This window comes from Dioscorea cayenensis, chromosome 5, assembly GCF_009730915.1.
Source record: "Dioscorea cayenensis subsp. rotundata cultivar TDr96_F1 chromosome 5, TDr96_F1_v2_PseudoChromosome.rev07_lg8_w22 25.fasta, whole genome shotgun sequence".
NCBI classification, from domain to species: domain Eukaryota; kingdom Viridiplantae; phylum Streptophyta; class Magnoliopsida; order Dioscoreales; family Dioscoreaceae; genus Dioscorea; species Dioscorea cayenensis.
In genome coordinates, this window is record NC_052475.1 from 28,534,092 (window position 1) to 28,557,566 (window position 23,475).

At 33.6% G+C, this 23,475-nt stretch overlaps 5 protein-coding genes across 9 annotated transcripts in view; 2 read left to right on the forward strand and 3 right to left on the reverse strand.

Moving 5' to 3' along the window:
• Positions 1–3,353: 3,353 nt before the first annotated feature.
• On the reverse strand, positions 3,354–7,747 carry LOC120261172 (ethylene-responsive transcription factor RAP2-4-like). 2 transcript variants are annotated; one of them, XM_039268934.1, is made up of 4 exons: positions 7,642–7,747; positions 6,043–6,305; positions 4,936–5,150; positions 3,354–4,295 (listed from the first exon to the last, which is right to left on the reverse strand). In XM_039268934.1, exons 3-4 carry the CDS (start codon positions 5,002–5,004, stop codon positions 3,675–3,677), a joined length of 690 nt encoding a protein of 229 aa, XP_039124868.1. In that variant the 5' UTR covers positions 5,005–5,150; positions 6,043–6,305; positions 7,642–7,747; the 3' UTR covers positions 3,354–3,674. The 2 variants fall into 2 exon arrangements, with proteins under 2 accessions (XP_039124868.1, XP_039124867.1); XM_039268933.1 differs by lacking the exons at positions 6,043–6,305; positions 7,642–7,747 and having other exon boundaries at positions 3,355–4,401; positions 4,936–5,009.
• Positions 7,426–10,727, reverse strand: LOC120261171 (3',5'-nucleoside bisphosphate phosphatase-like). Its single transcript, XM_039268932.1, has 5 exons — positions 10,412–10,727; positions 9,185–9,309; positions 8,672–8,986; positions 8,419–8,588; positions 7,426–8,228 (listed from the first exon to the last, which is right to left on the reverse strand). Exons 1-5 carry the CDS (start codon positions 10,670–10,672, stop codon positions 7,846–7,848), a joined length of 1,254 nt encoding a protein of 417 aa, XP_039124866.1. The 5' UTR covers positions 10,673–10,727; the 3' UTR covers positions 7,426–7,845.
• Positions 10,728–11,654: 927 nt separating this feature from the next.
• On the forward strand, positions 11,655–14,891 carry LOC120262311 (lipoyl synthase, mitochondrial-like). Its single transcript, XM_039270401.1, is given in 5 exon segments — positions 11,655–11,802; positions 11,804–12,147; positions 13,032–13,243; positions 13,383–13,762; positions 14,550–14,891. Coding segments are annotated over 5 exon segments (1,167 nt in total). The 5' UTR covers positions 11,655–11,691; the 3' UTR covers positions 14,670–14,891.
• A 5,072-nt stretch (positions 14,892–19,963) lies between these two features.
• The window catches only part of LOC120261051 (probable beta-D-xylosidase 7), a 5,458-nt gene continuing 1,946 nt past the window's right edge, over positions 19,964–23,475 (forward strand). The window contains 9 exon segments of the mRNA XM_039268720.1: positions 19,964–20,456; positions 20,458–20,499; positions 20,501–20,614; positions 20,703–20,819; positions 20,821–21,024; positions 21,417–21,586; positions 22,135–22,232; positions 22,499–22,767; positions 22,769–23,264. Of these exon segments, the coding sequence (XP_039124654.1) occupies positions 20,205–20,456; positions 20,458–20,499; positions 20,501–20,614; positions 20,703–20,819; positions 20,821–21,024; positions 21,417–21,586; positions 22,135–22,232; positions 22,499–22,767; positions 22,769–23,264 (1,762 nt within the window). The 5' untranslated portion in view covers positions 19,964–20,204.
• The window catches only part of LOC120261052 (pentatricopeptide repeat-containing protein At2g29760, chloroplastic-like), a 4,517-nt gene continuing 4,270 nt past the window's right edge, over positions 23,229–23,475 (reverse strand). For all 4 annotated transcript variants that reach the window (XM_039268724.1, XM_039268723.1, XM_039268722.1 and 1 more), the window contains one exon: positions 23,229–23,312. The gene's annotated coding sequence lies outside the window, so the exon portion shown is untranslated. The remainder of the gene's footprint in view (positions 23,313–23,475) is intronic.

Below are 23,475 nucleotides of genomic sequence, written 5' to 3' on the forward strand. Positions count from 1 at the left end.
ACTAAATACGTTTTTGTACCCGATAAAAACCCTTTCTGTGTTTTGGGTCATTTGTTCCTTCATTTTATTTAGTTGTCTCTATTTTTTCTCTTGTTTTTAAATAGTTGTTTTCATTTTTAGTGACTATTATTTTCTGTTATTTTTTCCTAAGCTCATTTACTCAGTTGTTTTTTAATTTTGTTATTCATCAACTTTATAAAAAAAATAAAAAATAAAAATGAGAGTTTTTCTAGCTCACAATCTATCAAAGGTTTAAATGTAATAAAATTTATTTTTACATATATATGTATTCCATTTTTTTTTATATAAAAATATGGGTGCAACTTTTTCATAAGAAACTGAAGGCACAGCATTGGGTCCCATCAAATCCTCCGAAAGAGGTATCATATTTCATTATGAACTTATTTAGGTAGAAATTAGGTGAAGCAACTCTTTGAGATACTCCATCTTAAAGCGATGACTATTTTGTCACATTTTATATGTATATATATATATATATATATCATATCATATCATAACAAAAACAGAAAAGTATCAACTTTGTAAATTGTTCTTGTAAGGGGGGAGAATCTTTCCTGTTTCCTTGTAAATGATTTGGATGGAATCAATAACATATCTGATATTTAAGGTAATTGAACTCAAAATTAATTCCACTTTAGTAAACATGATTATATATATATATATATATTTATAAAGGTTACTCTTTTCTCTTTAATTTGTCTGATTTTTTTTTCATTTACAAATAAATGGACTAAAAACCAGATCAATGTATCCCTTCGATTTTATTTATATGCCTTCTTTAATCAACTCATATCATTTAAAAATGTTAGTTAAATTAAGTAATCCCATTAAATTTATAAAAAATTATATCAATTTTTCAAAATTATCCTCATTTAAAAATCTATTAAAATTCCATTACTTTCTCTCTCTACTCTAATTATATCTTTTATTTCCTCCCTCAAAATATTTTTTTAATTTTCCAAAAATTATTGAAAAATATATGAGTATAATAAAGATAAAGGGCAATTTTGGGCAAAAACCTATGTAATGCTTCATAGATTTTTAAATGAACATATACAATAAAAAAAAACTTTTGAAAAAAAAAAACATATAAATAAAACCCGAATAAGTATTTCTACATAGACTTTGCCGTCCATGTACAACTATATTTAAAGAAAAATATATAAAAATCTTAGTCCTTACTTCTAGATGATTTAATAGACATGTAATAACAAAATTTTCAACTATATATATATATATATGATTGGTCATTAGATTCTTATAGCAAATTCATTAAGAATGCTCTTAGCCTTTGTAAGCCCTAAACCTTAGTAAACCAGGAAAAAACTTTTCACCATCTTTTAGTTGTAATTTTAACATCAAATAAAAGTCTAGTCATGCACGCATGATGTAACTCCTACACAATATCTTCTTATTCAAAGTGTCAAATTTTGATTGTGATTTTTAACTAAACTTGATACATTAATTGAAGGGTTAAAAAAAAAAAGGTTCTCTTCTCTTTTCATTTCTTAAAGCATTGGTTAAGAATCAGTTTTCAGCACACATGGCTTTGAAGTATTGCCTAAATTTATGCATTATTGGAAATGCTTTGCAAAGCCACTGTAATTATGCGTAGCTTTTTAATGAATATATGATTTGTTTTTTTGACTAAATAGCTAAGTTGTTTGGTGTTTGGAATAAGTACTTTTCTTGTTTTATTTGGAAACTGAGACTATGACATTATGTTGAGAAGAATTACCATCAACTTTTAGTTTCTAGAACTATTTTGATGTTGATTTTTTTTTTTTTAACTATTTAGTTGAATTATTAACCTTTTAAGGATAATTAGATTTTTGATAAATTTGGGAGATGAGGAGATAGAGAAATGGGCTTCAAACTTTGGTAGCACAACCATTGTAACTTGGGCTTCTTAAACAATTTGGGCTGGGCTTAAATGGCACTAACATGAAGAGTGTGTCTAAGTTATGTTAAAAAACTTCTCAATATGACAATATTCGTGGTAATGCTCGTCTTCAGTTTGGTTATTTTCATGAATAATTAATTTGTTATATGATTTTTCAAAGTTATAGTGTGTCCATTGTATTTAAAAATTATTTAGCAGTGCATCTTGTTGTCATTTAATTTTTTTAAAAAAATAAATATTTTAAAAAAAGAGGAGTACAAAAAATAGATGAAGTATTCATTCATCTTTTGGATAATAACCCTCTGTTATATCACAATCAATTAAATAGAAATTTATACCAGTTTTACAAGAGCAATATCTAATTAGAATAAAGAGTCCAAGTAAGCCATTTTTGTTTGTTTTTTGGCAATAGACGACAACATTGCCCTCACTTGATGGTTTGTCAGCGAACAAACATGTATGAGAGGTGTATAAATTTATTCATCCTCTAAGAACTTATGAACTTGATCAGGTGTCATACTGAGCTAACAAGTCACTCTTGTCTTGCAACCTTAGAGATGAGAGATACAACTTGTCTCATAGAGAACCTATCATGACTAATTTAAATAGTATCACAAATAATATTTGACATGTGAATAGTAAATAAACACTATTGTTACAGTACTATAGTGTAGGATTTCAACTTTGCGCTTATTCATCTATTGTCTTTTTTGTGACATTCCACTAGCCTACTAGTGGTTGGCACCGGTCACATTCCTAAATAAAAATTATATAAAAATAATAATAATAAGTTAATCGATCTACATATAAATATGTGATTTCAAAGGACGCAACAATTTAATTAAAATATCATCTAGGTTAAATAATACCATTTTAAGATAATCCATCTCAGAAGTGGATTATGACTAATCACAAGATTATCAATGGAAGAAATAGACTAATAGAAGAGTATTTGGAGTTTATTAAAATGCTATGTTTGTGGCTGTGGTATTGCCTACTTTCTTTATTCTCTAGCCAATTAAAGTGTGCATATTTATGGCCCAAGTTTGAGAGAATGTTGTTCTCAAGTGATTGGTTTGTTTATATTAAGCTCAAACCTTTTGATTCATGCCTCCTGGTTTATAGACTAGGCAACTTTTAATCAACTTAGATTCATAAACTCACCAACTCTAATGCTTATTTTAAACTTAATCATTCCCCTTTTTTTCTTCTTTTAAAAAAGATAATAATAATATAATTATAAAATATATATTGATGTGCTCCAACAATGGAATATTTTTCTCTAGACAGCTTGGCATCACATAGGAGTTCATGAAACGTTGCACAGAAAAGAAGGAATAATAGAAATCTGACAAAAAAAGTGTTTTCCTGGAAATACAACAAAAGGGACCAAAGAATACAGCTCAGAAAATCAAAAGGAGTTTCAATCTAATCATTTAATATCCAATATATAGTTTGCCAAATAACCAAATAAAAGATAAAGAGTAATTCATAAACATCAAACAAGAATACATTGATAAACAGAGTAACAAATGAAAATTGCATGTAGAAAAGACACCAAATCCAGTGTCTGGTAATGCCAAGATGAAAAATACCAGCAAACCGGAAGATCTAGCAACATAAAAATGTCACAATCTAATGACCTTCATCATCCACACCATGATTGATCACAATCACTGCAAATGCCAAAAATTTCATTTGCAAGAGGAGGGCATCAATCAAACCATGAAAACAAGAAGCAAACCAGACATCATAAGAGTAATGAATCCCAATCAATCTCCAATGAAGGATACTTGCACAGCTTGACTGATTCATCCCATGGAGCCTCAGTGAAATCCAAATGCTCCATTTTTGGAGCTGATGAAGAAGACTCTAAAGAGCAGCAATCGATGTCGGTACCTGACGATGAGCTCTCCGTCTTCGATTCCTCTTTTGATTCTCCAGGTGTCACCACAGAATCAACAGCTTGAACAGAATTGTCAGATTTATCAGAATTGTTCATCCTCTGGCAAATGGCTTGCAGCTTGGCGTTAACAGAGGCATGCAGGAATGAACCCAGAAGGGCTGCATTATTCTGAAGCTTTGGGAAGTTGAGCTTTGCATTGTCTCCTCTGAGCTTAAAGGAGGCATTGTCATAGGCCAAGGCAGCATTCTCAGCTGTGTCATAGGTGCCAAGCCAAAGGCGTGTTCTGCTGCGTGGCAACCGTATTTCTGCCACCCATTTCCCCCAGTGACGCTGCCGGACACCCCGGTAGAGCTTCCCAGGCTTCAACGAAGAGCCGGTGTGCTTCATGGGCTGCTGTCTGGGGCCAAGAAAGCCTACCCTTTGTCCCATTTGCATTGAAACCAAGTGCTGGTGTTGCAATTGTGGCTGCCATTGAATTTGAGAACCAAAGATGAGATTTTGATGAGAAATGGAAAGAGGACTACTTGCCATTAAAGGATCCATTGCTTCCATGAAGTCCTGCTGTGAAGAGCTGGGAGAGAAAGCTGGTAAGCTACTGCATGTATTTATAGCTGCAGACATTCCTTTCCCTTCTTCTAAGCAAAGCAAAAGATTCAGTTTTATATTTATTTTTTTCAGTTTTTCTTCCCACCCTTTTTCTTTCAGAAAAAATGGAAAAAATGGTGGCCTCTTTTGATGAGAAAATTGAAAAAGAAAATAAAACAGAAAAGATAGAAAATGGGCCTAAGGTAATAAAAAAAAGAGAGGAAAGAATACGTCCTTGAGCGGAATCAGCAAAACAAAAGCTATCTTCTTCGATTAGAAAATAAACTTTGATTTGAAAAAGTAAACTAAGAAACACTAAATTGAAATCCTTTGCTTTGATTCTTTTGTTTTCTCTCTGAGAAGAGTGAGAAGCTTGCGAAGAGGTTTTTATAAAGCTTCCAAGCATCCCCACCTTTGAACCTTGTGTTATTTAATTAATTATCTTGTGATTAGTGAGCATTATATGATTAGTGTTGTTTGACATTCTTATCTATCCACCTAGAGGTGCTGACGATTATACCTTAGAAGTCCATGGTGGACATCCAATTAAAGCACGCCACGCCGTCTTTGCGCTGACATCAGACTCCATTCATCATGCAAGTCAACCAATGACTGTGCGCCATGTGTGCACTCATCTGAACATCCACAACATGGACGGCTTCGCTGCCACCACCTGTTGCTTTCACACTTGACGATTGTGGCGTTGACCTGGAGATATTTGACTTTTTATCCAAACTGAAAGAAATATTAAAGAAAAGAGATCAATAGAGAGGTGAAAAGTCAACGTTAGTGCCATACAATGAATGTTTTGCTTTTAGACCAAGTTCTAAAATTGACAAAATAAAACAGTCCAAACTTACTAATTTTTTTAAAAATAAATTTATGTCAATCTAAATGTTTTTCTATTCTAATAGAATAATACTGTGCTTTGTCAATGTGATGTTAAGTCAAGCATTTAATTATCATTTTGCTCAATTTTTATTTTCAGTAGATTGATGAAGATGGATACATTCTAATTTTACAAATTTTAAGAATATCAGTAAACTAACACATAATTATAAAAACCACTTGACATATTATTTCTACAATTTTATCCTCCTATGAACATATATTCTCCAAAATTAAGAAATTAGGATTCTCATAGCCCAACAAATTATTTTATTCAAATACTAGTAGTCACTGAGTCGACTCAAGCTCATACTCAGTTTCTATACTTGCATCTTTCCTAGAAAATTATATTTCTATTTTGCCAGATTTGCAGTCTTCTTTGATATAACAAGTCACAGAACAAACTAGCTCAAACTTTTATACCCATAAATTCATACTTTTTGCAAAGAAAATAAAACATAAAAACTAAAAGGAGATGTTGCAAATTTTCAGTAATTTTATAGCATGAAATATTAAAATTTCTACGCTGGCAACAATAAGCCAATCTCTGGCACACAGTGCTAATCACAGCGGAACCTAACTAATGAGATTGTTAAGTAGTGTGCAAAAGAGGGACCAGCCTTTCATTCTCATAAGGGAATAGCAATTGTCAAGTGAAAAACAAATTTCAGTGTCAGATATGGAGTGACAGAATGATAGACTGGTCCACAATGAGGAGCAAAAGGCAAAGTAGAGGTACCTTATTGCATAGCATTTCTGGTGTGTTAAATCAGAGTATGTCCTTCCAAAGATGCAAGACATATCTCTTGTGTAGATGCTATTGGAAAAAGGGTGATGGTAATGCAGAAGTTTAGCAGGGCCACAATCTCAGAAGAGAAGAATATATTTGCTTGGCCTTGAATCAATCCAAATGCACTAAAACAGGCAGGTTCACTGTCTCGTACCACTTTTTATCATTGAATCATATTCTGGCTCTACCTATTCTTTCTCAATCATAGCCTGCTGCAAAAATAAAAACCAAAATATTAGTAAATAAACAGAGCATATCGTACTGAAGTACTGCTCCTCAAAATAAGGATCAATCAAACCTCCAGGTTTGCTAACTGATAAAAATGACTAATGCTGGTGAGGAAGACTTGAAACGTGCAACATTTAGAATGAAATCAATTTAAATCGAGAGATCTCATTCAAAATCACTTTTCTGCAACTCAAACCTACTGATCTGGAAATATTAGAAAACATAGTACTTGGTGAACATTCATGGTCATTTATCATGCATACATTCAAATGGATACCTAAAACTACAATTAGCTCATGATTTCAGGTACTGGATGTTTTAGGCTAATGCATTCACAAAGTCTAATGGTTGGTATTACTTCTCCTACGCGAGGACCGCAGCCTGGAAGGATGCTTGTGAAAAATGTTTAGGTCATCAAAGGTGATGCACTGATGGATACAAAAAGAAAAGAATTCCTATTAGGTTCCCTTCTGGATCATGATCATGGAAAGAAAGTGAAGGTTCATCAAACAGATAATATACCTGTATAGCATCATCACACCTGTGCATTCTGCACAGCATCTCCTTGAAATGAGGCATAACACGTAATGCAGAGACAAATTGTGAAAACAAGAGGGATATAGATATTGAGCAGACAATACTTGTAATTGAAGACTAATGACAGCATGGCAAATCTACCACCTTGAGAAGATTGAATCCCTTTAGTTTTTGTGGCCATAACCGTACAAGTTACATGAAATCATTGAAACATTAATCCATCTATCATCAATATTTTGGCATAAAGGCACAAGCTAATATCCCAATAATATCTTTCTGATAGATAAAAGCAAAACATAATTTTGATATTCGCTTCTCCTTCCACTAGTGTGTAACTGAAACCAGGCATTCAAACAAGCAGTCACATAAAATTCCAAAAGCATCACAAATATAAGGTGGTTACTTTTAGGCCTACAAAAAACCAAAATAATTAAGTAAGAAAGGCTAGACCCTAAACTGAATAAAATTCAATGCTGAGCCAGTCCCAACATGAATGTGCTACCTAGAGAAATGCAAGATGAGTAAAAATTTGGCAAATCTTTCAATGCAAGTTTAACATAAGAAATGTGAGAACCATAATTCCATATGCTAAATGGAAGCAATATGTATCTATTGACTTCAAAAGAAAAGCATCACAGATATGGGTTTGCAAAATAACAAGCTTACATTCTGTGACTAAGGCATATTGAACAGTTATTTGTCAACTCAAATGTTTTACAGAGAAAATACGATTACAACTCTCTTTTGGAACAAGGCCTTATAACTAGCACAAAGCTTGCATACCTCCAAATCTTCATTTAAATGCTGAAACTATTAGACAATATCCCTCCAACACCATCCAATTCTTCTGTAGAGTAGTTATATTGATGGACTCGGGCGTCTGGAAAACAAATTATGATGGTAGGTGTATTGAGAACTTGAAAATTTCATAACCCTAAGGTATGTGGACCTATGTGCATCACATTTGCTATACATAAGTCCCCATAGCTAACAACACTGTGTATCTGAAAGCTTCAGCCTGATGGCCTCAATCTCAGCAGTTTCCCTCTCTTCACTGGTTAGCCATAAAGTTAGACACATGCTTAGAACATCCTTATTGTTGTTATCAGTTGGAATCCCACTCTGAATCTTTAGTTTTCTGAATCTGGTAAGGTGCTCTAGATTCATATCCGATGGGTCTGCAGCAAAACTAAGCAGGATCTCTGTTGCTGCATTGCACCAAATAGGCCGAGCAAGCTTCAAAAACTGAAAAACTGTTTGAACAGAAAGATTAACACTGCCCAGATCAGATTCATCATGTCCACCTCTTCCATGAAAATCTGACCCTCCAATTTTTACAAGGTCATGAATACTGGCCAAATCGCTGAATTCTGTTCAAGAACCAGAAGTTTAGATCAATTAGGCTGGTTGACAAATAAAACATTTCTATAGAAACTGCATACAACACCAATATTAACTACAATGCACAAGATTTCATTTTTTGCAAATGTATAGTAACAAAGGAAACAAAAGCTATAACGAAGTTGAAGCGTTAATATAGTTCAAGCACAAATATTATACCATCCATTTTTCCATCACTTCTATAAACCTCCACAGCATGAAGACCAGCAGTTTTCAAACTCTTAATAACAGAAACTGGATCTTTCAATGCCCATGGATGGGCCAAAACTGCAACCCCACCAGTATGGCAAATCAACTGAACCACTACCTCTGCTGATGGTTCGCTTCCCCTGTGTAAAAGCAAGGACTGGTTTACCTACTTAGACATTAATTTTTGTGATAAGTTTCCTTCAAAATAAGGTTAAATTCTTACTTGGCATAAGCAGGTCCATCATTATACAGATATCTGCTGAAGGCTTGCTTTAAGTTCTCTACATAGCCAGCTTCAATCATAGCCCGAGCAACATGAACCCTTCCTGGAGCCACTCCACTGCCTGCTATCTTCACAACATTCTCCCATTTAATAGGCATTTTTAAGTTTCTTAATTTCAACAGCATATTCTTCGCACGGTCATATCGACCATCTCTAATATGAGATAATACTCTCTCAAGTTCCTCATATCTTGCAGGCCCACAGCTTCCATAGTATGCAAGTACATGAACAGATTCCTCAGCCCCAGAACCTTCCCTTTGAATTGTTAAAGAAAAGAAAACATTATAAAAGCATTAGTACAAAGAAGAAATGAAGCAAGAACTGGAAGTCTGAAAAGACACCTGATAGTTGTATTATTGGTCAAAAAACTCAAAACAAGAGAAAATTCTGCTGTTCATGCAATCGCATTACAGTGAAGTAGAAAATCTTCGATAAGCAATAGAAATAAAGTACCTTGAAGAAAAAATTGCACTTATTTCAACACCTGGAATTATCTTAATTCCAAATTTATGACCAGCTTGAACAGCTTCAGATACACCAGCCATTGTATCATGGTCTGTTAGAGCAAGTACTTTCACCTGTTCTACAAATGAAGGCCGTGTCATGGGCACCGGTAACCATAACATAATTATAAAAAAACAAGCATGGTAAAATTAGTCCTCTCTTCAGGTTCATACAACATTCAACCAACCAATACCAACTTAGAATTCTTGTCTCTTCAATGACAGTGATGATGACTATGGCAGTGATGTAAGTACAATCATGGGTGTATTCCTTAACATATGCTTTACAATGTTTGTTTGAATGAGGATGAGGGAACTGGGAAGTAAAGATAAAAACAGGATCTGAGCATGTTCACATAGGATAAGGACACAAAATCCTGCTCTGACAAATTCACTAAAGATCCCTAAGGTATGAGTTACAGACAAACCAATATACTTGAAGTAGTATTTATAATTATGCATCCATAATCTGGCGTGACACTCACAAAAGAAGACACAACATATATCTTAATTCCCATAACCTACACATAACTAAATCACTTTTCTATCCAGAATAAATATTTAAGAGCTCCGGCACTTTGAACTGTAGACACCCTTCAAATGACTCAGGTCACTTTCTAGGAGGGAGGGAGAAAAAACCAACCTTGGTCCCTTGTGATTCTAACCAAGGACATGTAAAACCAGCTACTTTATCCTAAAATCTTGCACACTGCTACATTCACATTAATTATTTTAAGTGGGATACAATTGGGTACATGATAAATCCATTTGCAAACGCACCTACAAATAAAAAGAAATTAAAAACAATGCTAGCAAAGAAACATGAAAAATTTTCTTTTTTCAACAATGCTCTTCATTGGCATGTAAAATCTTATTTTCTACACTCAATCAGCACACAAGCGCGCAAACACATATATCAGCAACACGGTTAAAAATTAAATCTAGACCACCTTAAGAAATAAAATTTCAGAACTGTGAACAAATCACTAAATCCTCAACAAAATATAAGAACAAATCGCCCAAAAATGTTTAACAGAACAACTAGCATCTCAGACATCACTAACACTGACGTAAGAGAAGAACACAACAAGCAATGGAAAATAATCAAATATATTGAAACATTGGTGATACATCGAACAAAGAACAATCAGCGGAATCATCAGTTCAGAGAGCTCACCCCGTTACGATGGGCGCGCTCAACGAGGGCAGTGGGGGAGAGAAACCCGTCACTATGCTTGGAGTGGGAGTGAAACTCGAAAACGATACGTTCGGCGGCCTTGTAACGGGGTAAAGGCGGTAGGAATTCATCGCTGTCGTGGGAAAGAGGAGGGCCAGGAGCACCACCAAGGAACCACTCGTGAACGTACCTGGAAGCGAGGATATGATCGGCGTTAGGGTTCCTCTTGCTTTTGCTCTTCTTCTTCTTCTTGTCTCCCATGGCTGCGCCTGAAGCAGTAGCCACCACCCCCGGGAATAAGGGATTGTTATAAGCTGTGGGGTTTCTCAGGGTGATCCCTTCAACCTTAGCGTTTTATTTATTTATTTATTTATTTTTTAAATAATGCATATATTAAATATATTGTTCTTTTTATTTATTTAGTTAGAATACTCATGTTAATTAATCCATGTACTTATTTTATTTTACCCTTTTAATCCTCATACATTAATTTAAGCTCTTTCAATACCTCTACTCTTTGAATGAGTGCAATCAAGTCCCCTAAGACTATTCTAATCATAAAAATAATTAATATACTACACAATTCATCCATAATAAACATTGTAATATACACAATTAAGGGAAATGATACAAATACTTTATTTTTTATATGATTTATAGAATATATGAGTAATAAAAATTAGTAATTATTATGTTCAAAATGTAAATGGAAAACTTAATTACATTCATTCAAAGACTAGAGTGATTAAAAGGGCTTAAATTGAAATAAGAGGACTAAAATGGCAAAGTGAAAAAAATATAAGGACTAATATGGGTATTCTACCATTTATTTATACGGGCTACTCTTGGCAATTGCCTGCTAAGGTATTTGACTCTTGTTTATTTTATCAAAAAAAAAAAATAAAAAAATTATGCTGTGTAATATAGTTGCTCATAAATTTTGAAGCTTGTATGAAAATTTTTTATTTATTTCATTATAATTATTATTGTTATTATTTTGAAATATTTAAATAACTTATAAATTTCATGTATATACGTATTATTTGTCCAAATTACTCATGTATATATCTCTAATATGTCCACATTTGTTAAAATCAAATGTATCATTTGATTAGAAAATAATCTCGCATCCACCGCACTCTTAGCTCAAGATCTGCTCTCCCACGGATCACAAGGCAACTCCATGTCCGATAACAAAATCAATATCCCACAATAAACAATAAATAATTAAATAAATAAAGAGAGAAAAGAGAGAGAGAGAGAGAGAGAGAGAGAACGAGATGCAACGCCGAGGTCTCATCTCGATCACCAAATCCCTAGTCCACCCGAAATCCCCAATTCATCTTTATCGATCCATCTCTTCCACGGCGACCCTTCTTCAAACCCTAGATCTCGTCGCCCTCTCCTCAATCTCCATCTCCGCCTGCTCCGCCGCGAACCCTCGCTGAGCTCCGTCGTCGCCTCGCTGCTGACTCTCCCGCGCTTACCGACTTCGTCTATTCCGTTGAGGTCGGAACGAAGAAGAAGCCCTTGCCTAAACCCAAATGGATGAAGGAGACCATCCCTGGTGGTGCCAAGTATGCGGCCATCAAGGCCAAGCTCAGGGAGCTCAAGCTTCATACTGTTTGCGAGGAAGCGAAGTGTCCTAACCTCGGTGAGTGCTGGTCTGGTGGCGAGACTGGCACGGCCACGGCGACGATTATGATTCTTGGGGATACGTGTACGCGAGGTTGCAGGTTAGGTTCTGATTTCTCCTTGTCTGCTTTTAATTTTCGGGGAAATTCGTTCTCTTTTATAACTCGCCGGATTTGTTTATTTATATGGTTCGTTTGGAGACCAATTCCTTTCATAAACTGAGAAGCTGTAGAATAATGTTACTAATGGATTGCAAGGTAGGACGCAGGATTATGACATTTTCCACGGTCATTCCTTTGTACTGTTCTTCATTCTTTCTATTTTGCAAAAATAATGTAACTCAATCATTTTGTGTCTTTGTTATTGATAACTCAAACATTGAAATGTTAAGCATTGATATGAGTTAAAAATTATATTATGAAAGAAGGAACATTGGGTGTGATTAGTATTTATTAACATTTGAAATACTATGAAGTGTGTATTTTGCTTGTTATTTCTAGATATTAACACTATGCCTCCAGGCTCCAGTGGAAATAGCATTGGCTGTGGAAATTTGGAAACTAGATAGGTTTGTGATAGTTAGGATAAAGGTTGAGAAAGAACTCGCATGCCAACATGATCTTCTAGGAGCAAACTTGGATGGAAGAGTTATGGAAAGTTTTAACTATTGATGTTTAGTGTGTTAAATTGTAATCAGATAATTATCAAAGCAGGACCTTAGGAGGTGAGGAAGGGTATGAATTGTGGAAGAAGAAACTTCTGTTTGTCCTCAGAGCTGAAGGTAGTTTAATAGGCTATTGTCCTTTTTCATGCTGATATTAATGCTATGGCCTTATACGGGGAGATTTTTTTTTTTTATCATATTCTTATTGTGTCTGTTTAGAAATTTTCTTTTGTGGAGATAATTTGCGATTTGTTTAAAAGCATCAAACTTGGTTTTTCTGCTAATGTTAGAAAATGATATTGACATATTACTGTCAATTAGGTTTTGCAATGTGAAGACATCAAGAACTCCTCCCCCACCAGATCCCAATGAACCCTCAAATGTTGCTGAAGCAATTGCCTCATGGGGTCTGGAATATGTCGTGATTACCAGTGTTGATCGAGATGACTTACTTGATCAAGGAAGTGGTCATTTTGCAGAGACAGTGCAGAAACTGAAGATTTTAAAGCCAAAGATGCTAATTGAAGCACTTGGTATGAAGTCAATATTCTTTTGCCATTGACCCATTGTGTACTTTTCCTATTGTCACTGTGAAAGTTGCCACTTCTACATATCCTAATTTAAAAGTTTGCAGAGATTAGTGGGTTCTGATGTTTTGTCTTTTTCTTGCAGTTCCTGATTTTCGAGGAGATCCTAGCTGTGTTGAGAAAGTTGCCACTTCTGGATTAGATGTCTTTGCTCACAACATTGAGACTGTCGAAGAACTGCAGGGTTCAGTGCGAGATCACCGTGCTAATTTTAAGCAATCAATTGATGTTCTTAAGATGGCAAAAGATTTTGCTCCTGCTGGTACTCTTACAAAGACCTCAATAATGTTGGGTTGTGGCGAAACACCTGGTCAGATAATTAGCACAATGGAGAAAGTGAGAGCAGCTGGTGTTGATGTCATGACCTTTGGTCAGTACATGAGGCCTTCAAAGCGGCATATGCCTGTTTCAGAATATGTGACACCTGAAGCTTTTGACAAGTATCAATCTCTTGGCATGGAAATGGTACATCCTTCTTCATGACTGCCTAAATACCTGATAGTTTTGTCTGTATGACCATTTTGCTTGCTTTTTTTATTTAATGCTTGCTTCCTTGGATTTATTTATGCAAACTTATGCTTGAAATAGTTCAATAAAAATAAATTTTCACTCAAATGGTTTCTATGATACCTATAATTATAATTCCTTGTCCTATGCCATTTCATACCATAGGCATAGAGTTAAAAAAAAAATTGAATCATTGAGAAATTTGAGATAACATCTTATTATTGTGCATTTAATGTAGCAATGATACATCCCCAAACTTCCAATCTTTTTTACAACTCTGTGGGTAAAGATTCTTTCAGCTGATTATATATATATATATATATGTTTGTTTAAACCGATTATCTTGCTTTCAAAAATTTTAATATTGTTAAACTTCGAGTAAGTCCATTTTGAGCCATCCCATCCATCATGGCCATTCTATGGCTTGAGTCTTTAATTGACAGTTTTTCAAATTGGCTCATGATCTCTGGTAACCGTTATAACTTTTGGCACATTCTTCTATACATTAGGTTGTGAACACACGTTATGGATTCAACTGCTTTTAATCACCAAGAATATCACAAATGTGATTTAATATTGCATTATTTACCTAATGTTATCTTCTATGCTCAACATTATGAGACAATTGACGATGGTTATCATTAGGAATGTTTTTAGAACAATGACATTTTAAATCGTGATAGCTGAGCTACTTCTGTTTAATATCTTTGAACACTGTAATTCATGTTGTATTGTGCCTTAACAGGGTTTCCGATATGTTGCATCTGGTCCTATGGTCCGGTCCTCATACAAAGCAGGCGAGTTTTATATCAAATCAATGATCGAAGCCGACCGAGCTGCATCTTCCTCACATTCCGAGCCATAGTCATAAAATTTTTATCCAATTCACACTCATAATGTTGTTTTGCTGAAATTTTATTGTGATCCAAATATTATTTTTCACATCAATGTTTCTGCACATCATTTGATGTGTGTAAATGTATTTATTCCAGACAAGACTGAGAATGCATTCCATTGTGAATCTGTGATGTATATCTATAGTTAATCTAAGGTGGAAATAATAAAGCTGCTGTTCTTTGATTTTGCATCTTCTTGCAAGTTGCAACGAATGCAGGTTCTGTCTACCAAGTTCATCAAATTGGTTTTTATTAATAGAAAATGTTTGAAACTTTATATATTTATATATCTAAATTAGCAAAATCTGAAATTATATTCTCTTTAATAATTTTATTAGTATGTATAAAATAAAATTTATATATAATCCTTAAGTATGAAATTGGAAGTTTAAGGACATATTTGAGCCCAATAAAAAAAGAGCCCAACCCACATCGAGATTGGTAGCACATTGCACAATGAGATTGGTTAGAATAAGCACCATAAGTTTATAACTAAACTTTTTTTTTTTCTGAAAATTAGGCATGATTTCCTCCTGATTTTCTTTCTTTCCCACCGTCAACTTTGACATTATTTAAATGTCTCAAGACTTAGAAAAGCACCTTAAATAGTCCAATGCTTGACTATTGAGAGAAAAAGAATATAACCAAAATAAAATATTATTATTTTTTAATTAAATGGTGTGACCCTCAAATCTTGAAAGCATGATATTATATTTGTATATTTAAAAACCTTAGAGGTCCCACAGTGTGAATAAGTTGAAGCATCAGACAAGGAGATTCAAATCTTCAAACTAGATCATGCACCCTATCCATTAAACATTTCAACGAATCAAGGACAATTCACTGACACTAAACTTGTTTGTATCTGTTTTAAACCAAATATAATAATTTTTATTTAAAATAATTTATGGAAAAATAATTGGAAAGTAAGTTTAGATTAAAAAGTGGCATATAATAAAATTATATCACATGATAAAATATATAAAAATAAAGTTAAAGCAGGAAAGAGTTTTGTTTAAAGTTCAAACTAAGTTAATTTTAAAAAGCACTGAATAAAAAAATAAAAAATATATATTAAACTAGAGGATTTTGTCCGACAGATTAAAAAAAGTCTTAATTTTCTAGATTCACTAGCTAATGACCTAGATAGACTGTACCCTACACAAATCAAGGACAAGGTACTTGACTAAAAACTTCTTTTAACATCAAGGATAATTTCATTTTGTAATAAAATTTGTCTTTATAAAAATTATGCCTTTTTATTTCTATAATTTTATATTCTCATTTTTGGTGGATTTAATGTATCCCTCTTTGTTTTATTATTTATTTTTTTCTATTCGTTTTTCAAAACTTTGTATTCATCTCTTCTCATTTCAATAAATTACTAGTTTATTTACTCAATTAAAAAAATATTTTTTTTCATCTAATTAAATATATATATATATAGACAGTATTAATAACATGATAAGTTAAGCAAATAGACAGGTCAAGTCATGTCTAACTATCTATTTGGATCGATCATAATCTAATTATTTATTTCAAATTAAATCTAACCCATGCACCAACCAACCAACCAATCCGGTTTGATTTTGAAGAAACATATACATCTTTATGAATGCTTAGAAAACAAATCAAGTAGGTGGACCATGGCTCTGAAAGAGATTAAGGAAATAAATTATAATTGGTGAACTTGATATTGATATAAAGATCTAAAAAAGAATGAATAATCACAATATCTCAAACTCTCATCATACCTTTTATGGCTTAAAATGTATTCTAAAGTCCACGTCATAATTATAAGCCCTAAAACAGAATATAAAGCAAGGGCTCAAGGCTCAAGCTTTTTAGGGTTTATAGCTTGGAATGTATTTACAAAAAGCTCTTTTTCATTGTATTGCTTGTCACACTTGTTTTTATTGTAGATGAATTCAAAGTCATTTTCAAGTCATTTGGCTACTTGGCTTGCAAGAAATTTGGTTTAAAGCAACTTGGTTGATGTTTCAACTTCATGGATTGGATTGTGTTTAATTTTTATTCAATTCTTGAGTTTGGTCTAATTACACATCCAAGCACCAAATCAAGACATGCTTTTAAGTTTAGGGTTCATGCAAGGGACCAAACTTTCTCATGTTTTGAGAGAACACTCATGACATATTTTTAAGTTGGGACCATTTGGGTGTCCTTTTTTCTTCTATTATGAATTCAATTTTTTTTTTTAAATTAAATGCGACAAATTTGAATTCCAAAACATATTATTGATCTTATAAACTCTAGGATGTAGTATTAAAATAATATAAAAAGATACCAAGCACTTTTTTTAGGTGATAGATTCAAACCTCAGATAGAGTGAGGGCATATATAAATTAAGGTATTAACTCTTTATCTGTGTATAACTTTGACATAATTAACTATTTTATTAAAAAACAATAAAATAAAGCGACGGGCCACATCCATTGAAGGTTCACCAAATCGTATTTTAGCTTCGGACAGGTATTGATCGGGGCCGACTTCAAGGGAGGCAAGCCTGGCGGTCAGGTTTTAAGAATAATAGCCAAGATTTTGAGCCAAATTGACACGTGGCCGGTGAACGTAGAGTCGGACCGCCGGATGGAGACGGTTTGATTTTTATTTTGTTTTGTTTTGTTTGTTTATTTTGTTTTCTGGCTGTTTTGTTTTGTTTTGTTTTTAAAGAAATTTGAATTAGGCTCTTTTTTTTCTTTTGTTCGTGATCTTTCTTTGATCTTGATTTATTGAAAATATTGGATTTTAGACTTGGGTTTAGAATCTGGCTTTATGGTGTTTAAAGTGCCAGATCATTTAGGATTTATTTTATTTTATCTTTTGTTTTAATAGTGTGTTGAGTCATTATAGAAATTAAATTAATCATACTTAGTTCTAGTTTTGTTTTGAATTTTTTTCATTTTGTCTCCTTCACTCCCACATAATTAGTAATTTAATTAGTTGTTTTAATTTATGTAGTTACTCGTCATCCCATTTATGATTAATGATTGAAATAAAGGTTTGAGATTGTGTTTGTTTAACTTATCTAGATTAATTATTTGAATCTTCAACTTGTTTGGTAAATCATAATGACAATAAAAATAAATATTTGAATAATTATATTGATTAAAATATAATAAAGTTTGTTATTATGTATACATGTATTACATATATATAATATTTAAAATAAAGTATATTTATTTATGGTCGTAGATAAGGCAATAGAATTAGAGTGGGTTTGAATAGAAAATGACCAAAATGGCCACGAATATGAGACCAGTTTCATTATCCGATTGGGTTTTAAAAACATTGGTTCAAATGAAACTAAGTATGGCATGAATCACTGTCTCATTGAAAGATTTTTTTATTTTTTTATTTTTTTCCGGAATAACATAACTTCAAAAGCAACACCCACTTGTTTTATTGTGAGGGTTCCACTTTTTGATTGGTATTGTTTGAGACTTTGAAGTCATCAACAGCCTCTCAAGTCTTTACATGTCATCCTCTTCCAGCTCACTTTCCATTCTTATCATCTATCTCTCTCATGTTTCTTTTTATTTATTTATTTATTTTTAAAATTTATGAATTATTAATATAATGGATGTAGCCAAACGTCTTAAATTTAAAAACAATGAGAAAAAGCACCGAAGTTTGTTAAATTAGCAACACTAATTTTCTAGGCTTCTTATCTACATTCAATAACAAGGACATGCACCAACCAATTTCGGTTTTAGAACTATAAATATCTTAAATTTCTCTAATAACATGTACCGAGAGGGCATATATTTAATTTCAACATTCCTCCCACTTCTGATTAACATCTTTTTTATGTTATTTATTTATTTTTATAATCCAACTAGTTTTTTTACCAAAAGACTAATAATCAAATAATATATAGGATGATTTTTTCGTTTTATGTTAAAGTGGCAAGTTTGAATCTCCACTTCACAAAAAAAGAGGATAAGTGGCGATTGAGCATATTTCTTAATGATAGAACGGAACTTCTTAGAAGAGCTCTCTTATACATGCATGTCTTTAACTTAGGTTTGTTAACCTCGTTATTGCATAGATTCAAATACAACCTAATTTATTTAATAAAAATTAAAACAAGATTTACACTATCAACAAAGTACAAGGATCTAACCCAGTTCTTACTCTAAAATATTAATATTCACCCAATTTTATATATATATATATATAACTTCTTCCCAACTAATGAATAGTGTTCCCAAGTACTTTCTTTCTCTCTCTCTCTCTCTCTTTTTTTTAAAGAAATCAAATAACTAAAAAGAAGACAAGTTTCACATGAACTTGCATTATTTTTTTGCCTTGAATCTTGATAGGCACACTGCATTAACAATAAACTTTTTCAGTTTTTCTCTTTTGTTTTGTTTGTTTGTTTGTCAGTGTGCAGTGAAAATTCAGTGATTGCAATTCCCAACCTATTCCATTCCCATTGCTCACAACAACTCCATGAATTGACCCCATATGCACATGAACTGCAGACTGCAGTGCCATCCCCACTCCAAAACCAGACCTTTTCTTTCCTGTTGTACATATATAAAATTCATGCAATTGAGAAAAATAAATAAATAAATAAATAAATAAAGTTAAATACTCCATTTGCTAAAATATAGACTTTATAAATAGCAAATATATATATATATGGAGTAATGATGATAATAAATCACAGTGCTTGGATTAACAAAATGTAATACATTACCAACACTGTAATTATGGGAGCTTGTATTGCATTTCCCCACCAGCTCAAAAACTGAGGGTTTGATCATTTAAATTTATCCATATTTATTCAAAAAATAATTATGTAGATTACATTTTTTTTTAAAAAAATAAATTTAAAACAGAAAAAAGAACATAGTAGTTGTTTAGTGAATAATTATAGTTGTTTAGTATATTGAAAAGGAGTATTAGAAGACAGTAGTAATTACATAGTATTTTTTTTTAAATGTTAATAAAAATAATTTATTACCATAAAAATAAACAATAAAATAAATAAACAACCTCAATAATTCTTTTAAAATGAAAAAGCAATAGTTAATAAATTATTATTTTTATCTATATTCTCATAAAACATCTTGTGTATGTTAATGTGAATAATTATGTATATGAAAATGATTGTGTATATTAATTAATGGAATTAGTTTAAATCACCTAACCATTAATTTAGAATTAAAGAATGTAATTGGCAGTCTTTATTTTTCATTAATTCCTAATAATTATTAAATTTGAGTTGCTAATTAATACTCCACATTAATATTCGGAAAGAAGATGAGTCAAAGTTCTCATCCCTCCGCATAAAAGGCAACCCTAACAAAAAGTACAAACACCAAACTACCCTCCACCGACTACCACTATTTTCCACATCTCAAGGGTATTTCAGTCATTCCACCATCTCTCACTCTCTCTAAACTCATTCTATATATATCACACAACATAGTGAAAACAGAGGAAACAGAGGAAAACAGGGGAGGGAAGAACAGAATATGGGAATCCTCAAAGATCAACATCATTCTCTGTTTCTCCTCCTCAACATCATCAATGTTTTAGCATCATTCTCAGTTCAATCAGCAGAGCCTCCATTTTCTTGTGCCTCAATCCCCTCCAAGAACTACAATTTCTGCAATGCCAAGTTAAGCATAGAACAGAGAGTTGCTGACTTGATCTCTAAACTCACTCTGGATGAGAAGATATCTCAGTTAGGTGATATAGCTCCTGCCATTCCTCGTCTCGGCATCCCCTGCATACAAATGGTGGTCAGAGTCATTGCATGGTGTGTCGAAACTCCGGCAAAGGGATCCATTTCAATGGCACAATTCAGTCTGCTACTAGTTTTCCTCAAGTCATTCTCTCTGCTGCTTCTTTCAACCCCAACCTTTGGTACCTTATAGGACAAGTATTTGCTTATCCACATGAATAAAATTTGTGTAAATAGTATGTTACAAGACAGTAGAACTCTAACACTTGTGTTAGTATGATTGCAGGTCATTGGAACAGAGGCTAGAGCGGTATACAATGCTGGGCAAGCTGAAGGGTTGACATTTTGGGCACCGAATATTAATGTGTTCAGAGATCCTAGGTGGGGGAGAGGGCAGGAGACTCCCGGGAGAGGACCCGGAGACGGTGAGCAGGTATGCAGTGAGCTATGTGAGGGGAATGCAAGGAGATTCATTTAATAACAAGAAAGGTGGTGTTACTGCTTCTTCTTCTTCTACTGGACTTAAGGTTTCAGCATGCTGCAAACACTACACTGCTTATGACTTGGATAATTGGGAGAAGGTTGTTCGTTATACATTTGATGCCAAGGTAACATTCTTCTGCCTTACATGATTGTATTTTATGCATTTAGAGATAGATTTAAGTTGGATTAAAGAACATGACCATGAGATATCACAATAGACTCTATCCCCAATGGAGATCAATTAAAAAGAAACAAAATTTTGGGGCTTGAAGGAAGACAGGGAGAGAGAGAGAGCGAGATGTAAGGCTGATCTATATTAAAAGAAGTAGAAATTATTATTACTGCAATAAAAGAACAAGAGAGAGACTAACAGGGCTTTTTGGTCATTTCATGCATACTGATTACTCTTCTGATAAAACTAGACATGTATGAGAAGTCTGCTGTATAATATGCATAAGTATAAAAAAATCAGAACTTCTTCAATCAATTAATTCTGTTTGTGTTGATGAGGTTTCAGGTAACAGCACAGGACTTGGCGGACACATACCAACCACCATTCCAGAGTTGTGTGCAGGAAGGGCATGCAAGTGGGATGATGTGTTCTTACAATAGAGTTAATGGAGTTCCAACTTGTGCTGATTATAATTTCTTGTCAAAGACCGCCAGGGCCTCCTGGGGTTTCTATGGGTATGCCACTCACTAAACTTCATCAAACTCAACAAACATCTTTGTAAAATCTTGAAATTTCATGTTCATAAATTGAGGGAAAAAGAGTAATTTACTATCATACTTCTAGTGCAGGGGTTGTATAAGTAAGAATCTGAAATTTGCAACAGTATGCATGTATTTATTTATACAGCCCTAGTAAAAATCTTGAAATTGCATACTGCTGTCAAGTACATGCCCTTGCTAACATGAAGTTCTTACATATGTATACCTCTAAAAGGCAAACATGTATGTAAATAGAAAATCTACAAGGGGATGTATATGTAAAAACAGAGATTTTACATATATATAAGGAAAGAGAATAACAGTAAAAATTTGTTTTCATGTAATTGGTTAAAGCAAACACTCTGTCGAAGTTTATTCAAAAGAAAAGGCTGGAAGGTTGCTTTCATGGCATTCTTTCTAGTAATTAAGCAATTAAGACTAAATAGGATTCGCTGGAAATAAAAGCAATTGTCACTCACTAACCTTTTATAATTGTATTGTACTGTTGTTGATTGACGGAGCAGATACATCGTATCGGACTGTGATGCAGTTTCGATAATCCATGACGCACAGGGCTATGCAAAGGCACCTGAGGATGCTGTCGCAGATGTTCTTCAAGCAGGTAAGAACAATGCCCAACATAAATGCATGTCCTTCACTGACTTTCATCTTCATATGAAGGAACGTGATGTTAGTTATAGATGCATAAAACAAACAGAACAGAAACACTGGTGCAGATATTAGGATTTTGTAACAGAATAAATATAGAATTTCTGACTTTCCTGTGATTATTCACGTAATTACATAAGCTCATGAATCCATGATAATAGAGTTTCTGTGTGTTTGTAGAAAAATAATGTAAACTAATCGGTTGAGCAATTACCTCAGGAATGGATGTGAACTGCGGCAATTACGTGCAGAAATACGCAGGCTCGGCCATACAACAGAAGAAAATAACAGAAAGTGACATAAACAGAGCCCTCCAAAATCTCTTCACAATCAGAATGAGACTGGGTCTCTTCAATGGTAGCCCAAAGAACCAAGCCTATGGAAATATCCCTCCATCTCAAGTCTGTACTCAGGATCACCAAAATCTAGCTCTAGAAGCTGCTCGGGAAGGCATTGTTCTTCTCAAGAATTCAAACAACCTCCTCCCTCTTTCCAAAGCAGGGAGTTGCATCTCTTGGAGTGACAGGTCCAAATGCAAATAATTTTACAACGCTCTTAGGCAACTATGCTGGTCCTCCATGCAAGTACATCAGTCCATTACAGGCGCTGCAAAGCTATGTTAAGGACACCAAGTATGTACCAGGTTGCAGTTCTGTGGCATGTCCTTCTAGCTCTACAAGTGAAGCAGTGCAACTAGCGAGCTCAGTTGATTATGTGATTATGGTCATGGGTTTGGACCTGACGCAGGAGAAGGAAGAGCTTGACAGAGAGAACTTGGTTCTCCCGGGAATGCAGGAAAGCTTGATTGCTAGTGTGGCAAAAGCTGCAAAGAAACCAGTGATCTTGGTGTTGATGTGTGGTGGTCCAGTGGACGTTACATTCGCAAAGCTTGACGATAAAATTGGAGCCATATTATGGATCGGTTATCCTGGTGAAGCTGGAGGATTAGCAATGGCAGAAATTCTTTTTGGAGAACACAATCCTGGTAATATCACTAGCTTTGTCTGACAATTTTCAAGCTAGATTTCTGTTCCTGCATTAAGAAATTTCACCGTAAGCAATCAATACTAACCATGAATAATATGGCTAGCATTGGAAGTTTGATTAATTAAACGACAACAAAAACAATACATTAAAGATAGTAAAATGGCAGTTATGAAAATAAGCTCATGAATTGAAGGTCTGGCTGCTATGTC

Excerpts from the sequence above, each read along its gene's own strand:
- LOC120261172 (XM_039268933.1), bottom strand. The coding sequence starts at position 4,382 with ATGGAAGCAATGGATCCTTTAATGGCAAGTAGTCCTCTTTCCATTTCT.
- LOC120261171 (XM_039268932.1), bottom strand. The coding sequence starts at position 10,672 with ATGGGAGACAAGAAGAAGAAGAAGAGCAAAAGCAAGAGGAACCCTAAC. Across the intron at positions 8,987-9,184 it reads AGTGCAATTTTTTCTTCAAG|GGAAGGTTCTGGGGCTGAGG; the intron begins GTACTTTATTTC and ends AACAATTCAAAG. Across the intron at positions 8,229-8,418 it reads AAGTGATGGAAAAATGGATG|AATTCAGCGATTTGGCCAGT; the intron begins GTATAATATTTG and ends GTTCTTGAACAG.